This window comes from Ambystoma mexicanum, chromosome 2p (assembly GCF_040938575.1).
Source record: "Ambystoma mexicanum isolate Mex_15411 chromosome 2p, UKY_AmexF1_1, whole genome shotgun sequence".
NCBI lineage: Eukaryota > Metazoa > Chordata > Amphibia > Caudata > Ambystomatidae > Ambystoma > Ambystoma mexicanum.
Window position 1 is genome coordinate 300,226,452 of NC_090923.1, and position 16,153 is coordinate 300,242,604.

The 16,153-nt window shown below is 46.8% G+C and overlaps 1 protein-coding gene across 2 annotated transcripts in view; it reads right to left on the reverse strand.

The window, feature by feature from the left end:
* FAM120A (family with sequence similarity 120 member A) overlaps positions 1-16,153 on the reverse strand; it is a 1,536,407-nt gene that overhangs the window by 157,908 nt on the left and 1,362,346 nt on the right. For both annotated transcript variants that reach the window (XM_069643586.1, XM_069643587.1), the window contains one exon: positions 12,278-12,377. In XM_069643586.1, coding sequence (XP_069499687.1) covers positions 12,278-12,377 — 100 coding nt within the window. The remainder of the gene's footprint in view (positions 1-12,277; positions 12,378-16,153) is intronic.

Below are 16,153 nucleotides of genomic sequence, written 5' to 3' on the forward strand. Positions count from 1 at the left end.
GCAAAAATCACAGGCAATATTTTGGTTAGGCAGACAGAATCGAGAAACACTCAGACAGGAGTTCAAAAGTCAAAGGGCCGGAGCCAGGGTCAAGTGACACCGGGGGCCTGTTGCCAAAGATCACATAGTCCGACAGTTAACGATTCAACATAGCCAAAAGTACTTCGATATTGTCAATGTTCGGAAGCAAAAGTTATAAAGGAGGGAAGACAAAGGCAAGCCTTGGAGATGAAGAAAAAGGGGGTTCACCCAGTTTCCTCAAGCAGAACACAGTACCTTATTTCAATGGTGCAGCTGGTGCCCTGGCAGTTGTTCCTGTTCGTTTCCCGGAGCTTCATTGTGAAGGCGGACATCTGAAGGGGGTCTGCACCATGCAGGGATGAAGCCGGCAGCAGCGACGAGGAATAAAAGGTGCGCTCCTTAAAAACAGGAGAGGCTCTTCAGATATCTATCCGGACCACTACAGCAGCGTGCAGCGATTTCGACCAAGGAAGAGGATCCTCTGGCTGTGGAAGATGAGCTGGTTATCCCCACCAAGCTCAAGGGAAAAAGACTCCGGACTGGATCTTCTCTAAGTCGCTGAAAGGAAGATAGCTCAGGACTGCAGCAGGGCTTCACCGGGACGGGGTAGTTGCAGCAGCCGCCGTTCTCTCCGCTTCTCTTCGGTTCCTTGTAGTTCCAGTGGCGACTCTGACTTCTAGCCTAAGAGACCTGGCTTTTATGCGAAAAACCCCCATTCACACAGCCTGGCTGTCAATCACCCAGCAGGGGGGTTGTCCAGCCCGGACAACTACCCTGACCAATCATGACAAAGTGCGACTTGGGTTACCTAGGATACCCTGTGTAGGGGGTGACTACACCCCTCCCTCACATTCAGCCCACCTAGACACCCAGGCGCCTTGAGGGGGGCTTCTGAGCTGAAGCCCGCCAAAAGACAGTGAACAAAGAAGGCAAACCTAGTTTGCCGCGCAAAGTAAAACACAAGAAGGACTTTAACAAAAAGAAATGGCGAATAAACCCAAAAGAAAGACTATTTGGTCAAGCAGGTTTATGTTCGAGACTAATATAATAGCCAAGAACAGTACCACGTTTATCTAATATAATCGCGGTAGTAAAGTTAGGGTAGATACCACTGTCACCAGCCAAGTCTAAATGTTAAAAGAGCGAAACAATGCTCTAGGAGGTACAGATAAAAAGGGATATGAATTAACCGTTTCCAGAACTCCATGGAAGGTGGGGTGTACTGGATCTGTGGTAGATTGACTATGTAAAGTTAATGGTAACTTTACCCTTTTCTGGGGGACGGTAGTCGCTTCAGAAATGGAGTCGGGGGGAAGTCTCAAAGACAACCCTGTGCCACGGCACTGAAGTTGCTGTCTGACGCACAAAAAGGAGGGGGAGGGGGCTACTGAAGTGGTGTACTTCAGAGTCCACAATCACAAAAACAGAGAAATACACATGGCAAAACATAGGTAAGAGTGGGGGAAAAGCTCACACTCTTACCAATTGGAAAAAAATAAACTCCAGAAGTCCAGCAAAGCTACTGGGGGACTCACTAGGTGAGGGAAATTAGCCATAAATGAGAATTCTCCTCAACAGCATGCCCCTGAGAATGGTACCCATCTGTGGTGATTTTATGAGTGCGTGGAACTTCTTGAAGAACCTGTCTTCACAGGGTGGGGGAATGCCTGCTGATGCAGGCATAGGGGTCGGGCCCTGAGGCTGCTGCATCCTGGGCATGCCCTGTTTTGCTGTATAGGGCAAAGTATACCTGCCCTGCGAGGTGAAGGATAGGATGTGAACTAAGTGACTGGGTATGACCAATCCCACCTGCAAGCTCTTTCCCCTGCCTGATCTCCGAAGGTAAAAGGAGTCTGGTGAGCCTCCATTTTGTCTAGCCCAGAGGCCATTTTGTTTTGCTCTATGCCACGTGCCTGCGTCATGGAACTTGCTGAGCTGGGACCGGCTTCCACTAGTATGCTGATTGGTGGTGGACGGGGCCTGGTAGGCAGAGGGTCCTCGGCACTGGTGCCTGTAGTGCTGCATGCAGGTGCCCCCTCACATGCTCATGAATACGATTACACAGAAGTACATATACACAACCACGGGAGGTGGCAGGGCTCAAAAGAAGCAATACACTTACCCCTGTAACAGAATCTCCTAAAACAAACAGGTTGAATAGCACCACCTGGCCGACGCAGTGGAATTTCATAACGGTGTCCGTAGACGACCTTGTAGCAGCCCTGCAAATGTCCAGCAAGGAAACACCAGAGAGAAACGCGTTGTTTCTGCGATGGCGGTGGTGGAATTGATTTTTGGCCGGCCTGGAAAAGGTCTGTTGGGCAGACAATGACAGTGCATGATGCAGCCGGAGAGCCACCTGGAAATGGAAGCCTTGGACAGGGGCTTCCCATGGTTCACAGGATCAAACGTCACAAAAAGCTGAGATGTTTTCCGTAAACATTTCGTGCGGGTGTTAGGCAAGATTGTATGCAGTACCCTTTGGGTGCACTACAACAACCCTGACCTCCTGGCAATAGGAACCCAACCTTAGGTATAAGTCTGTACCACACAGATGGTAGCGTATTGAGAAGCCAGGCCTATCTCAAGAGGGCTCAATGTGAGCTGGAGGGAGTTGAACAGAGATTCAGAGTGACAAGTATTCAAATAAACTCTTACACACAAGGTTTTTTGATTAAACAATTATTAATTTATTTAACAGTCAGTGTAAGCATTCTTCAGACACAACTATACTCCAAAATACACACTCTGAGTTTCCCTAAATCAGCAAGTACCCATTTGGGATGGCACACACACACCTCCTACGCCCTCAGGTGATACCACTTTCAGGACATGGAAACTAAAAAAATTGTGAGTTTGGTGGTCGTGCAGGTGTCTGAATGTAAATCCTCAGTGGCCATGAAGAAACTTGGTTTTATAAAATCCCTGGAAGATCTCCAATCGAGGGGAATGCAAATCGACCTCATAGCCACGGACAGACACGTTTCAATAGCCAAGACAATGAGAGAGCAGCTTTCAAATATTCAATTTGATGTATGGCACGTTGCCAAATCAATCAATCAAAAAAATCTCAGCTGCAGGAATAAAAAAGGTTCTGAAAATATTTTACAATGGTCCCAGTCTTTCAGCAACCATCTTTCGTGGAGCTCCAAAACTTGTGATGGGTCTGTGGAAATTCGAGTAGAAAAATGGCGGTCACTAATAACCACTGTTCCAACGTTCATTCTTGGACAGAAAACCAACATGTCCACCAATGCGCACATGGCCCTTTGTCACCGGACCTGGAACGGAAGAAGAAGTGGTTGATTCCATCTTTCCCTCCACACAAAGCTCTCAAGAAGATCGTGTTTGAAAACTATCAAGAGATCTGAAGGGACTCACAGAATTCTGTCACACGGGAGGTTTGGAGGTGTTCCACAATATGTGCCTAAAGCACAGGCCCAAGAGATTGCATTTTGGCATAGATGGGATGCAATATAGGACATTACTAGCGGTATTAGCACATAACAAGAATGTAGAGCGTAAACAATCGAGGACTGTGGGGAAACTTTGGGCTGCTTCGCTACACAAAGGCCTTTACGAAAAGAAGCAAAAAAAATGGTTTGTCAAGCCAATATACGAGGAAATGGAATTCGATTTTGTGAAAGATCTTATTATGACTGTCTTGGACAAACAAACTCACAGAATCGCATGCGATTTTGTTCCGAGGACACATACATTGCCACAAAACATTGCAAACGTTTCCTGTCCACCTAAAGCAGAGCTTGTGGAACAATTCACTTCCAGGTACAAATGATTACCATGTGTTTTTTTGATCAACAATGTTTATAAAGTGTCCAAATATAGCATCCAATTTTTCTTTGGAAATCTATCTTTTTTGTCAATTTCTTTTTGAACAAGTCCCTGTTAGGGAGAATTCTCTGAAAAGGCTAATTTCCCAAACCCAGTGAGTCCCCCAGCAGCTTTGCTGGATTTTTGGGTTTTATTTTTTTCTCCTGCTAAGAGTGAGACTCTTTTCCTCCCACTCTTAGACATGATTTGAGGTGTTCCTTTGACTTTGTATGTGTTTTATGGGCTATGGGGTCCTTTACCCCATAGGGCTTCATGTGTTTTTGGTATGTGGGTTACACAGCACCCTCTGTGCTGTAACCCAGGGGTGTTGTGGCAATCCCTAAACATAGACTCCATTCCCTGGGACTGACTACTGTCTCCCAGGGCATGTAAAGTCACCATTGGCTTTACTAGTCTCAAATTGTGAACAGAACCAGTACAAACCATCCTATTGTGGACGTACTGGTCGGGGCAATCAAATTGCCGCGGGGTCTGTTGTTCGAGGGGGCCCTGTCAAGTCCCCCCCCCCCAACCGAGTTTTGGCTGGTGGCAGTGGATACTACCTTTTATATTCGACCGCGAATATATTCCTATTGGATTTTCCCATTGTTCGAGGCTACAACTTTTTAATATAGCCTCAAACATACCGCCGGTTTATTAAATTAATTAACCGGTTGGTAATTTTTGCCGAAACTTGGTTCCAAAATGGCGTTTGTGTTCGCTTCTGTGACTCCAACCCAAGTCGAGCCCTTTGTTCCACTTTTTGGCGGGCTTCTCCACAGAAGCCTCCAAAAGTGGTGCCACTCTGGGTACCACAGGGAGTGTGGGGGGGGGGGGTATGGGCACCCTGGACTGAGTTGCCACGGCAACTCAAGGCGCGCTCTTGTGTGATTGGCCCAAGTGGTGAGCCGCCCGGCTCACCACTTAGCATGTTTGATTGACAGCTAGGCTGAATGAATGGGGGTTTTCTGCATAAAAGCAGGGCTTTGGGGACTGGAACTTCAGAAGTCGCCACAGGACCTAAAGAATCCGAGGAGGGAGAAGCTGAGCCGACCTGCAATGACGACACCACCGGTGGAGCCCTGCGGAACAGTCTCACCACTTTTCCCGACGACAGAGGAGATCTCCAGCCCGAAGAGTCTTCTTCGTTTGACTGGTGGGGATAACCAGTTTGCCTGTCTTTTCGCCTTCCTGGACCATCTCGTGGCCGCCTTGCCCGTGCCAAGCACCCCGGCAACTGGAATACCACGGTTTACCACTACCGTGAAGAAAAGGGTGGTACCTTGTAACCGGGAAACTCCACGGCTGGTTTCTTCCCTGGCAGCGCAACGACCTTCAGCTTTCCTCCACGTCGAGACCTCCTCTTCCTCTGGACGAAACACCGACTTGCACCTGCTGCCAGGAACAACTGCCCCCGCTGGAGCGTTCTTCCCACTTTCAGGTACTGTGTCCCGCCTGGCTTCCCTTGTGACAGATTGTTCGGGGTGACAGTAAATCCTCGACTTTCTAACCTGGGACCTGTTAACTAACATTTCCTGACTTGATCTCAATCTTTTGTGAACTTTCTACAAAGACTCTTTGGGCATAACCCCACTGTGTGATCCTGGACACATTTCGCTTGCTCTCTCTAAGAGTGGGTCTGGCATTTTAACTTCCTTGCTCTCCAGTAGACTTTGCCTAACCTGCCTCACTGTGGTTCCTTGAAAAGTATTGAAATTTGTGTGCTCTCATAACTCTGCCTTTTTAATAACTTATTAGAGTGCCATCTTATGTTAAGCACTCACCTCTGTCTGAAAATAAGTGGTGTTTCTCAGTAAGACTTGTCTAATAAGTAATTAGGGTTGTATATATATATAATAGTGACTGTGTGTTGAATTTACTTACCTCTCTGTGCTAGTGTAATTTACCAGTGTGTCTTTAAATAAATAATTATATACTTTTACACCAAAGCTCTGGTCAGTGTTTGCTTGTGCTACTGTGTCTCTGTACCTATTGTGTATACTCTATATACTGCCTAACTCATCTTGAGAGAAGTCTGACTGCTCAGCCACAGCTACCAGGTAAATCTGGGTGGTACAGACAGCTACCAATTGGGTTTACTGCCAACCATCTGTAGTCCTAAATCTTTTGCAGTGGTCCCTAAGGGAACTGCACAGGTTTCTGCCTAACAGTCCCATTTTTACGAATGCCATACAATGCAACGCTGTGCTTTCACACTTCCCAGTTTCGTCGAGCTACTGTGGGACCTTCACTGATCCTGGGAGGGCCAGATGGGAAACAGCATGAAAGCAACTTTGGGGTTCTGCAGTTGCCTTACCAAACAGTTGCCCAGGGAAGAATATATGACCAAAACAAAATAGGTATTTGGGGGGGTAGGTTGAGGTGGTGCGGGGTTAGGGTCTGGAATCCAGATGCGTTCAAGGAGAACTGCGGTCATGGGTTCAGGGGACCGTGGCCTGGCAGGAGGGGGTTGCAGCAGGGCTCGTACAAGCACATTTTGTCAGGGCTCGAGACTTGCTCCTTGCGAAAAAAAAGTCATTGATTTGCCGTGTGAACAGGAGATGGGCTGAGTTGAGAGGTGGTGTGGGCTGGCTGTGGGAGTCGCGGGAGAGTGCGAAGTTCTCCAGAGGAACAAAGTAAATCACTAGAAATTTTTCGTGGCATTGGTGGATGGCAGCAAACAATTCATGTTTTTCAAACATATTTCTATTGCCACTATAGTCTGAAGGGCTATTGGCTCCCATTCTGAGTGAAGGTCATCGGCTTTGAATTTTTGCTTGAGAGCTGAGCAAACCCATGCATCGTACACAGTATAAGGTTCAATTGTTTTTCGACCTTGAAAGAAAGTGAGGATTCCGAAAGGAATGAATAAAGGGAGTGGTGTAATACCATCAAATATGATAAGGTTCACCATTCCAAAACTGGACAAAGGAACATGTAATTTCATTTTATGAAAATTTGTTGATCTGAACGGAGTCTCTGCGTTATGCCGAGAGAATGGAAATGCCGAATATTATGTAAGTTTTACTTTCGACGATTTTATAGACCAACGAGTCAACGTATCATTAGCCGACCGTTATTGCTGGCTTACATTGTACTGGGTTGTTCTTTGTTGTATATTGCAATGACACGCAAATACAACATGTGTGTGTACTTGTCTTTGTCCCAGGCACATGGGCAGTTCGGCATCGAGATGCATGTAGTCCACCACTGGGATCCCCAGGTTCCACAAACGCCAAATTCCACGCCAATATTTAATTAAAATGATGTCTATGTGTTCTTTGAATTGTAGTGTCAGCTTCCGCATCCCATTTTGAGCTGAACATACTCCATAGCATTAACCTCTGAAGCAAATTGTAGACTACTTCCCACGTTTTCTCTGTGTTCCCATTGTTTCACGTCTGTGTTCATCATTAGTTTTAACACGGCCCGAATTAATGGGTAAAATGATAAATAAGGTCAATTGGCTCCAACCACCCAAGGGGAGAAGTCGTCCTTTGCAGGGCTGCTCTAGTCGAGGCCAACCAACGGTCCAGGAGCTTCAGCGAGCTTCACTTCCAAGTCCTTCTTCAGATTCCTTTGTACAGTGGTTGACTCTGCCTTCTGCCTAAAAGACCTTGCCTTTTATGCAGGTTTTTCCCATTCGCTCACAGCCTAGCTGTCACTCCCACAGCGGGGTTGCTGTCCTCCAACGACAGCCAGCCGGCCAATCACCTTTGGGTGCATTCCTGTAACTAAGGAGACTAAGCACAGGGAGTTTCAGGTACCTCCCTCGCTTCCTGCCCTCCCAGACACGCTGGAGCCAGAGGCGGGCTTCAGCAGTGAACCCTGCCGAAGACCAAACAAACAAAGGGACCAAACCTGGTTTGGCGCGCAGAGTAAATCTCAAGAAGGACCTTAACAACAAGAAATGGCGGAAATGGGCACCCATGGGTATATTGCAACTGCAATTGCAGCCCGGTTTAAAAACACACAATGGTAGGAAAAAGAAAACCACTGCCACCAGCCATTCATTGTAGAAAGTGTAACATAAAAATGCTACATGAGAAAGTAGACAAAGGGGTTACTAAGTAACCCCTCCAGCACTCTATGGAAGATAGTGTGTGCTGGGTCTACAAAGTTACAAAAAGGTAAGTAAAGTCAATTTCACTTTACTGCTCTTGGAAACAGTTGTTTAACCAAGAGAAGGTATTTAAACGTTTGGGGAATCGGAAAGACTTCCCTGTGCCACTGCACTGAACGTGCTGTGTGACACAATTTAAAACGATGATGCCTATGGAGTTTGTCAGACTCCAAAACCAAAAGAGAAACCGTGTTCAAATCAAAGAAAAATACATGCAGAAGTGGGAAAAAGGTCTCACTCTCTACAGGATAAAAATCAAAAGTCCTAAAGTCCAGCAAAAGAGCTGGGGGTCTCTAAGGTGGAAAGGAATTAGCACATTTCTGAGAATTCTCCCTAATAGGCACATCTCGCGAATCCTCCTGCGGCCGACATGCACCGGGGGAGGCGAGGCACCGAAGGGAAGTTAAAGGGATGGTCTAGTAAAAATTTTTATTTAAAAAATAGATAGGCAACATAAAAAAAAATACTAGCATTCTCCGTTTTAAAATTTCCTATGTAAAATTTTGAGCTATTCAAGCTCAAAATTCGCAAAAAGCAAGCACATGGGCGCATCCATTTTGTGAAATGGAGGCCCTCCTGTGCTGGCTTTTGCGGCACTAATGAAGGAAAAGCCAGCCAGCTGTAGTAAACAAAGGCTACCGCTGGGTGGCTTTCCCTTCATTAGTGCTGTAGGCGGAGGACGGGGACCGGAGACCAGAGCAGGAAAGCTGCAGCTGAATCTCGGTAAGTGCTATTTATTTTTTTTTAAAAAAATAAGCACTAGCTGCGTTTTTTTTTCTAAGTTTTCCGGGCTGGAGGAGCCCGGAAAACTTAGAAATAAAACCGCAGCTTTAAAAACGTTGTATTTATGTTTGCGGTCGCTTTTGAAGCGACCGCAAACATAAATACAACGTTGTGTTGGAAAACGCTGCGGTTTTTCTTTCCGAGTTTCTCAGGCTCCTCCGGCTCGGAGGAGCCTGAGAAACTCGGAAAGAAAAACCGCAGCGTTTTCCAACACAACTGCGTTGTTTCTGCCTGAATCTGCTTTACCATTTGGAGCTCTCGGGCACCCCACGGGGAGCCCGAGAGCCCCAAATGGTAAAGAAGATTCAGGCAGAAACAACGCGGCATTGCGGAAAACGACCGCGTTGTTTCTACCTGAATCTGCTTTACCATTTGGGGCTCTCGAGCACCCCACGGGGAGCCCGAGAGCCCCAAATGGGAAAGCAGATTTAGGCAGACAACGCAGCATTTAGCATTTCACATTTGGGTCTCTCGGGCTCCCCACGGGGAGCCCGAGAGCCCCAAATGGGAAATCAGCTGCAGGTAGAAACACTACGCGGCATGTAAACATAACCGCGTGTGCTTCTGACTGCTGTGGCTTTCACTTTGGGTCTCCGGTGCTCCCCTAGGAGCACCGGAGACCCAAAGTGATAGCCACAGCAGGCAGAAACACACGCGGTTGTGTTGGAAAACGCTGCGTTTTCTTTCCAAGTTTCTCAGGCTCCTCCGAGCCGGAGTAGCCTGAGAAACTTGGAAAGAAAAACTGCAGCGTTTTCCAACACAATAACGTTGTATTTATGTTTGCGGTCGCTTCAAAAGCGACCGCAAACATAAATACAACCTTTTTAAAGCTGCGGTTTTATTTCTAAGTTTTCCGGGCTCCTCCAGCCCGGAAAACTTAGAAAAAAAAACGCAGCTAGTGCTTATTTTTTAAAAAATAAATAAATAGCACTTACCGAGATTCAGCTGCAGCTTTCCTGCTCTGGTCTCCGGTCCCCGTCCTCCGCCTACAGCACTAATGAAGGGAAAGCCACCCAGCGGTAGCCTTTGTTTACTCCAGCTGGCTGGCTTTTCCTTCATTAGTGCCGCAAAAGCAAAAGCCAGCACAGGAGGGCCTCCATTTCACAAAATGGATGCGCCCATATGCTTGCTTTGGCGAATTTTGAGCTTGAATAGCTCAAAATTTTACATAGGAAGTTTTAAAACGGAGAATGCTAGTATTTTTTTTTTTATGTTGCCTATCTATTTTTTAAATAATAATTTTTACTAGACCATCCCTTTAAATAAGATTGAAAAAACAAAACAGGGAGCAAACGAAAAGCATCAGCGCTGGCTGTCAGGTCCGACACCGTCCGTGCGGAAAAAGGGACTAAGGTGAGGCGCAAGAGGGCGGGACCTCGGTGTGGGATTCCCACGCTCGAGGCTGCGTTCCCACTCGCTATACTAAATTTAAGGGGGGAAGCCAATGTTTTTTGCTGCCAAAGGTTCCGGTACAGTCCCCCATGTTGGAGGACGCCCACAAGGATGGAGGAAAGGGGATGGGTCGGATAAGTACAGGGAATAATTGCATTCAGCAGGACTGCATATTTTTGGATCAGATTCCCGTTGTCAGTGTTGGAACGGGTTGCTCTTGCAAAAATGCTAGCTTTACCACAATAATTGTATTTCCTCCAGGTAATGCATATGCCGGTCCCGAACAAATATTTCCGTATTGTAGACATGACATTGGGAAAACTAGAATGGTTCTTGTACCCGGCAGGTGGATTTCATTACTGACACGATTGCAAGTATGCATAGACTGCTTCAGCTGTTCTTGTGTTGGGAGTATCAAGAAGGGGCAGGGGTTCACTTGGATGTCTCCCCTCACCAGAAGTTACAGGTGGGGAGGCAGGTAACGATACCTCCAGGGCAGAACCTGCCCCTTTTGCCAGAAGTAAGCCTCCCATTTGGTAGACTTGGTTACAATTGGATGGGTGCACGTGCAGGACGCATAGGTCTGGGAGTTTGAATCAAGGATTTATATGTGGGAGATAGGGGCTATGACATTTCAAGAGTTCCAAGTGGAGCATCGTCAACTTCTTCTCAGTCTATTGGATATTGCTAAATTAATGGCAGACAGACCTATATCGCCGGGATTCCCCTTGCTGCCAAAGACACACGCAATTAATGTTGCGCTGAGATAGTTAACAGAAGGGTGTACACCTATCACAGATGTATGCAATGCAAATGGCAAATAGTATAGATGAAGAGGGTGGAAGTGGGGGAACCGCCCTGTGATGGCGAATGGACTGTTGCTTTACACAAAAAAAGTGTCCAGGAATGTTTGTCTCCAATGGATACAATATAAATGCGCTATGCAACAACACATTTCCCCAGTTGTGGTTGCTAAAATGTCACATGGTACGAATGAGGATTGCTGGCGATGCATGTGAGAGATTGGCTCTTAGATTCACATGTGGTGGGAATGCGATGTAGTTACGTTGTTTTGGAGCCAAGTGGTAGATAAACTGGTTGAGTTCAAAGGGTTGCATGTTCAGGCATCAGTTAAAATTAGTTTATTGGGCTTGTTTAAAGGTGGTAGAGGGACACGGATTAAGATGTTGGGCAAGATCCTTTCATTAGGATTGGTTCTGGCTGCACGTAAAATTGTTATGGCATGGAAGGCACCACTGATGAGTTGCTGGCTGAGGGACTTTCAAAGGTTCATCAGGCCAAAATAAACATAATGGGCAGAATGGAAGATAGTGCAGTTCACTATAGTATACAGCATGAGGTTTGGGATCTGTTGCAAACGCCTACTAATCTGAGACAGCCCTGGAGTGATGGTTATGCCCCTGTATACTACACTAATTGAACCAGGCCTGCTTTGGCTGCATGTGGTCAGCGTATAAAGATCATAAGGCCAAGATGATCGAGATGCATGAAACTTAGCCCAAGCTAGAATGAGGGCGACTAAAGCAATGCGAGACTTGAGCACAATCTCCACACAGGGAATTGGGAAGCAACTATGGTAGATCATACAAATGTGATAATTCTATGTTTATTCTATATGTGTTTCAATGTTTACCTCTGTACATTTCTCAATGAATATGTACAAAGATGTCTGTAACCTGTGTGCACCAAAGCAATACAAATAGTTTGATAACAATACACCCATGACCCTCTACTACTACAGCTAGATCATCATTCAAAAACCCAGTAAAATGGTGTCTGCCATGTTTCAGGCTGTAGCCAGATTGGACTGCTGAAAGGCAATGACTGAATTCACAAAAAATAAACATCTGGATCTCCCCCACCTTTACAATGAGCTTGACCAAGATGGAGTGGCGATTATTGGCCTACATGATGATTTAAGTTCGAGGGCTTTTTTAGGCAAAAAAATTAAAAATAAACTAAAAGTCCCTCAACCAATTCACACAATCGAAAAGGAAAATTCACACTTATGTAGTAGCTGAAAGTTGTACCACTAAACACCTTTAGCCACAGGAACCCGTAACATAAAATAATAGATCAGTCCATTATCTGTAAGAATGCCATTACCTGCCCAGTCACTGCTTGAGGTTTGTAACCTCTGCCGTAATATTTGCCTCCTCTTCCAAAAGTTCTTATCACAGGCGTGGAAATAACTCCTCTAGGTCGTCTAAGAACAAAACCAAATAAAACATTTAGATAGTACATCTCAAACCCACCTTCTTTGGCAACAATGTTATTAATTGTAATAGATGCCTGCAGTAAAATATGTATTTCACATCATTAGTTTGATGTACAACCCAATTGATATAATCCGAGTCATTTCATTTTTCATATACTTGCTTCTCATTTGCACTAAAGAAATGTGTGGATATTCGTGTTTGAGTCAAAAGCTATGCAAACACTTCAGCAAAATCCAGTGGATGACGAATTTATTTTATTGAATATTTAAAAGGCACGCTATACAGCAAAAAGTGTTTCCAGGCACCAAATGAAAATGATCCTTCTCTATACAAGGACAGGCACCATCTTTTTATGCATGTGCTGCACATGGAAAACGTTACTTACGTGTAATTTGTATTTTTGCCATTTTTCTTTGTTTTGGATTCACATGGTTTGCATATGCCAACATTCAGTGGTTCGATGCATAAAGTGAAAGTTATTTTTCTTAAAATTGTACATAGTTACGTTTTCTATGTGCAAGTGCTGTATATGCGCAACTGCATGGGTAATGGAGGTGTGTGAGTGTGCGCATGCGTGTAGGATGTATATGCACCTTGCACAAGGCCTCTACAAGCTACGAGTAAATTAAATTTAAAAAAAGAAAGAATCCGAAGCATGCATAGAACACTGGCGCGTTTTGAGAAATCGTTAGGGGCCACAGTAAGTGCTTTGGGGCATGTCAAGGGTGAAAGCTGGCGCTGGACAGTAACACATGGACCTACAATGAGGGAAAGTGGCCATTTAGCATGGTCGCATGCAAGGCCTATTTGTCAATTCATTTGCTTTGGCTCACAAGAGGAGTATATGTTCATCATTTAACAAGTCAAAAGATATTTTCAGATTTATACTACATACTCCAATTCCTAAATACATCAACATGAGATTATCAAAAACGTTTCTTTATCCAATATACTTCGGACAGTTTGTGGGTGTTCTGGTCACGGCCAGAGTATCCACAGGTCATAGACTATCGTTGCTTAATACATGACCTATATTTACGAGTGTGTATTTATGTTCATTGCCAATTGTGCCAAAGGCCGTGGACAGGGAAAGTGACCATTGGCATGGCCACAGGCCAAGCCCAGAGGGTACTGTAGATCTGATCGCATAGACCATTATAGAAAAGATATTCAGCGACAAGAAAATGTTGCTTTAGGTACCTTTTTGATTGTGGCACAAAATAAGGCCTTAAATTCGCCAGTTATGGTACCAATATAAACCATAACTCCATTTTAACCATTACTTGCCCACCACCTTACACTTCTCATAGCAGCACATATGCTAATGCATAGAAGCGCATACCCACCATTTCAATAAGATATGGAAAAAGACAAAGAAGAAAAACAGTAGTATCCCACAATGCCACTGACCAAGGCCAAAGCCCTTTAGTGAGCACAGTGACCACTGGGCTTGGACGCATGACAGGCCCAGTGGTCATTTCAAGCAGTTTAGGGTGGTCGGTCTGTGGTTTGACTCAAGGCCCTGACTCAGACTGAGGATCCACTGAGGTGGTGAAAGGAACAAGTTACTTACCTGTAACTGTTGTTCTCCAGCATGGGTCTGGCATGGATTCACATGCTCATGAATATTCCCCGTCGCCAGGCTGGGAATCCTCGGTATAGAAAAAAATCAGTATCAGTTTCGTTTCTGATCTGTCTTTCTTAGTAGTAACCAATCACTGGTCTCTGGGTCATACTGCCCCCAGCCAATGACTGCCCTCTCCCTAAGCCCCGCCTCTGGCAGCCATCCTCAGATTTGGTAGCACGTAAAGTGGCAGTATGACCAAGTGAAGAGCCGCAGAGGGGTAGGCGGGAGGGTTCGCATGTGAATCCATGCCAGACCCATGCTGGAGAACAACAGTTACAGGTAAGTAACTTGTTCCTTCTCCAGCATGGGGTCTGGCATGGATTCACATGCTCATGAATAAGAGAATACATAGCAGTACACACATGCACAACCACGGGAGGTGGCAACAGGCTCAATATTAAGCAATACAACTCAACATTAAGCAACTCTTACCTCCTCACCAGACTCACCTAAGGCGAACAGGTTGCGCAGAACTGCTTGGCCGACCCTGGACTCCTCCCTGGAGTCCCGATCGAAGCAGTAGAATCTTGTGAAGGTGTGCGTCGACCTCCACGTCGCAGCCCTGCAGATGTCTAGCAGGGGTACACCAGACAGGAACACCGTGGTAGCAGCGATCGCTCTGGTCGAATGGGCTCTCGGACGGCAGGGCAGCGGTCGGTTTGCCAACCGGTGACAGTGCATGATGCAGACGGAGAGCCATCTGGAAATGGAAGTCTTCGAGAGAGCCTTCCCTTGATTCACATTCCCAAAGTTCACAAACAGCTGTGACGTCTTCCGAAAACTCTTTGTGCGGTCCACGTAGAACTTCAGCACTCTAGCTACATCCAGCGAGTGCAAAGTCCTCTCGGCCGGCGACTAAGGCGACGGGAAGAAAACTGGCAACACCAAGGGCTCGTTGAGGTGGAAGTACGACGGCACCTTGGGCATAAAGGAGGGGTGCGTCCTCAGCACCACCCTCGTGTCATGAAAAGTCAAGTATGGAGGCTTGCAAGATAGGGCCTGGATCTCTCCCACTCGTCGTGCGGAGGTGATGGCCACGAAGAAAGCCGTCTTCCATGACAGGAACTTCAGAGGCGCCGAATGCATAGGCTCGAATGGGGCCCCCATGAGCCTGGTCAGCACCACATTAAGCTCCCACGCCGGGGCAGGAGCCTTCACCGGCGGAAATTATCGGAATAGTCCCTTCATGAATTCTTTCACCAGGCGATGAGACCACAAGGACGCCCGTCCTGGTATATCGGGAGATTGCAGCCAGATGTATTTTGATGGAGGCGTGAGCCAGTCCAGCTTTGGCCAGCGACAGTAGGTACAGCAGTACTTGAGGGGACGTAATCCGCAGAGGGTTAATCTTCTGTGCACGGCACCAGACAGAGAACCTCTTCCATTTATGTCCGTAGCACTTGAGAGTTGAGGACGCCCTGGCCTTTGCAAGAACCTCTCTGCAGTCGGCCGGGATGTCGTACCCTCCAAACTCTAGTGCTGCAGGAGCCAAGCCTGCAAGTTCAGTGACTCCGGGTTGTGGTGTAGAATGGCACCTCCTTCTCTGGAGAGAAGGTCTGCGTCCGTCGGCAGCTTGACTGGTGTGGACGTTGACAAGTCCAGAAGGTCCGGGAACCAGATCTGTCTCGGCCACGCCGGTGCGACGAGGATCATCCTGCACCAGGACCTCTTGAGCTGGTTGATGAGCCGGAGTAGCAACGGCAGCGGAGGGAATGCATAAAGAAATAGGCCGTCCCAGGTGAACGAGAAAGCATCACCCATGCTCCTAGGCTGGGGGAACCTGCTGGCGAACCTCCGGCACTTGGAATTAGTCGCCGTTGCGAAGAGATCGATTTGGGGTTCGCCCCATCGTCAGAAGAGTCGATCCACTTGATCCTGGCGTAGCTCTCACTCATGGCAAGAGCGCAGCTCCCTGCTGAGTGAGTCGGCGATAGTGTTTTTTATCCCTGCCAGATGGAGAGGCACCAGAAACATCCGTTCGGCGACGGCCGAATGCCACAGATCCTGGGCTTCCTTGGATAGGGCCGGGGACCTGATCCCCGCCCTGCTTCCGGATGTAGAATATCATGGTGGTGTTGTCGGTGAAGATCCTCACCACCTTGCCCTTGAGGGACGGAAGAAAAGACCTGAGGGCCC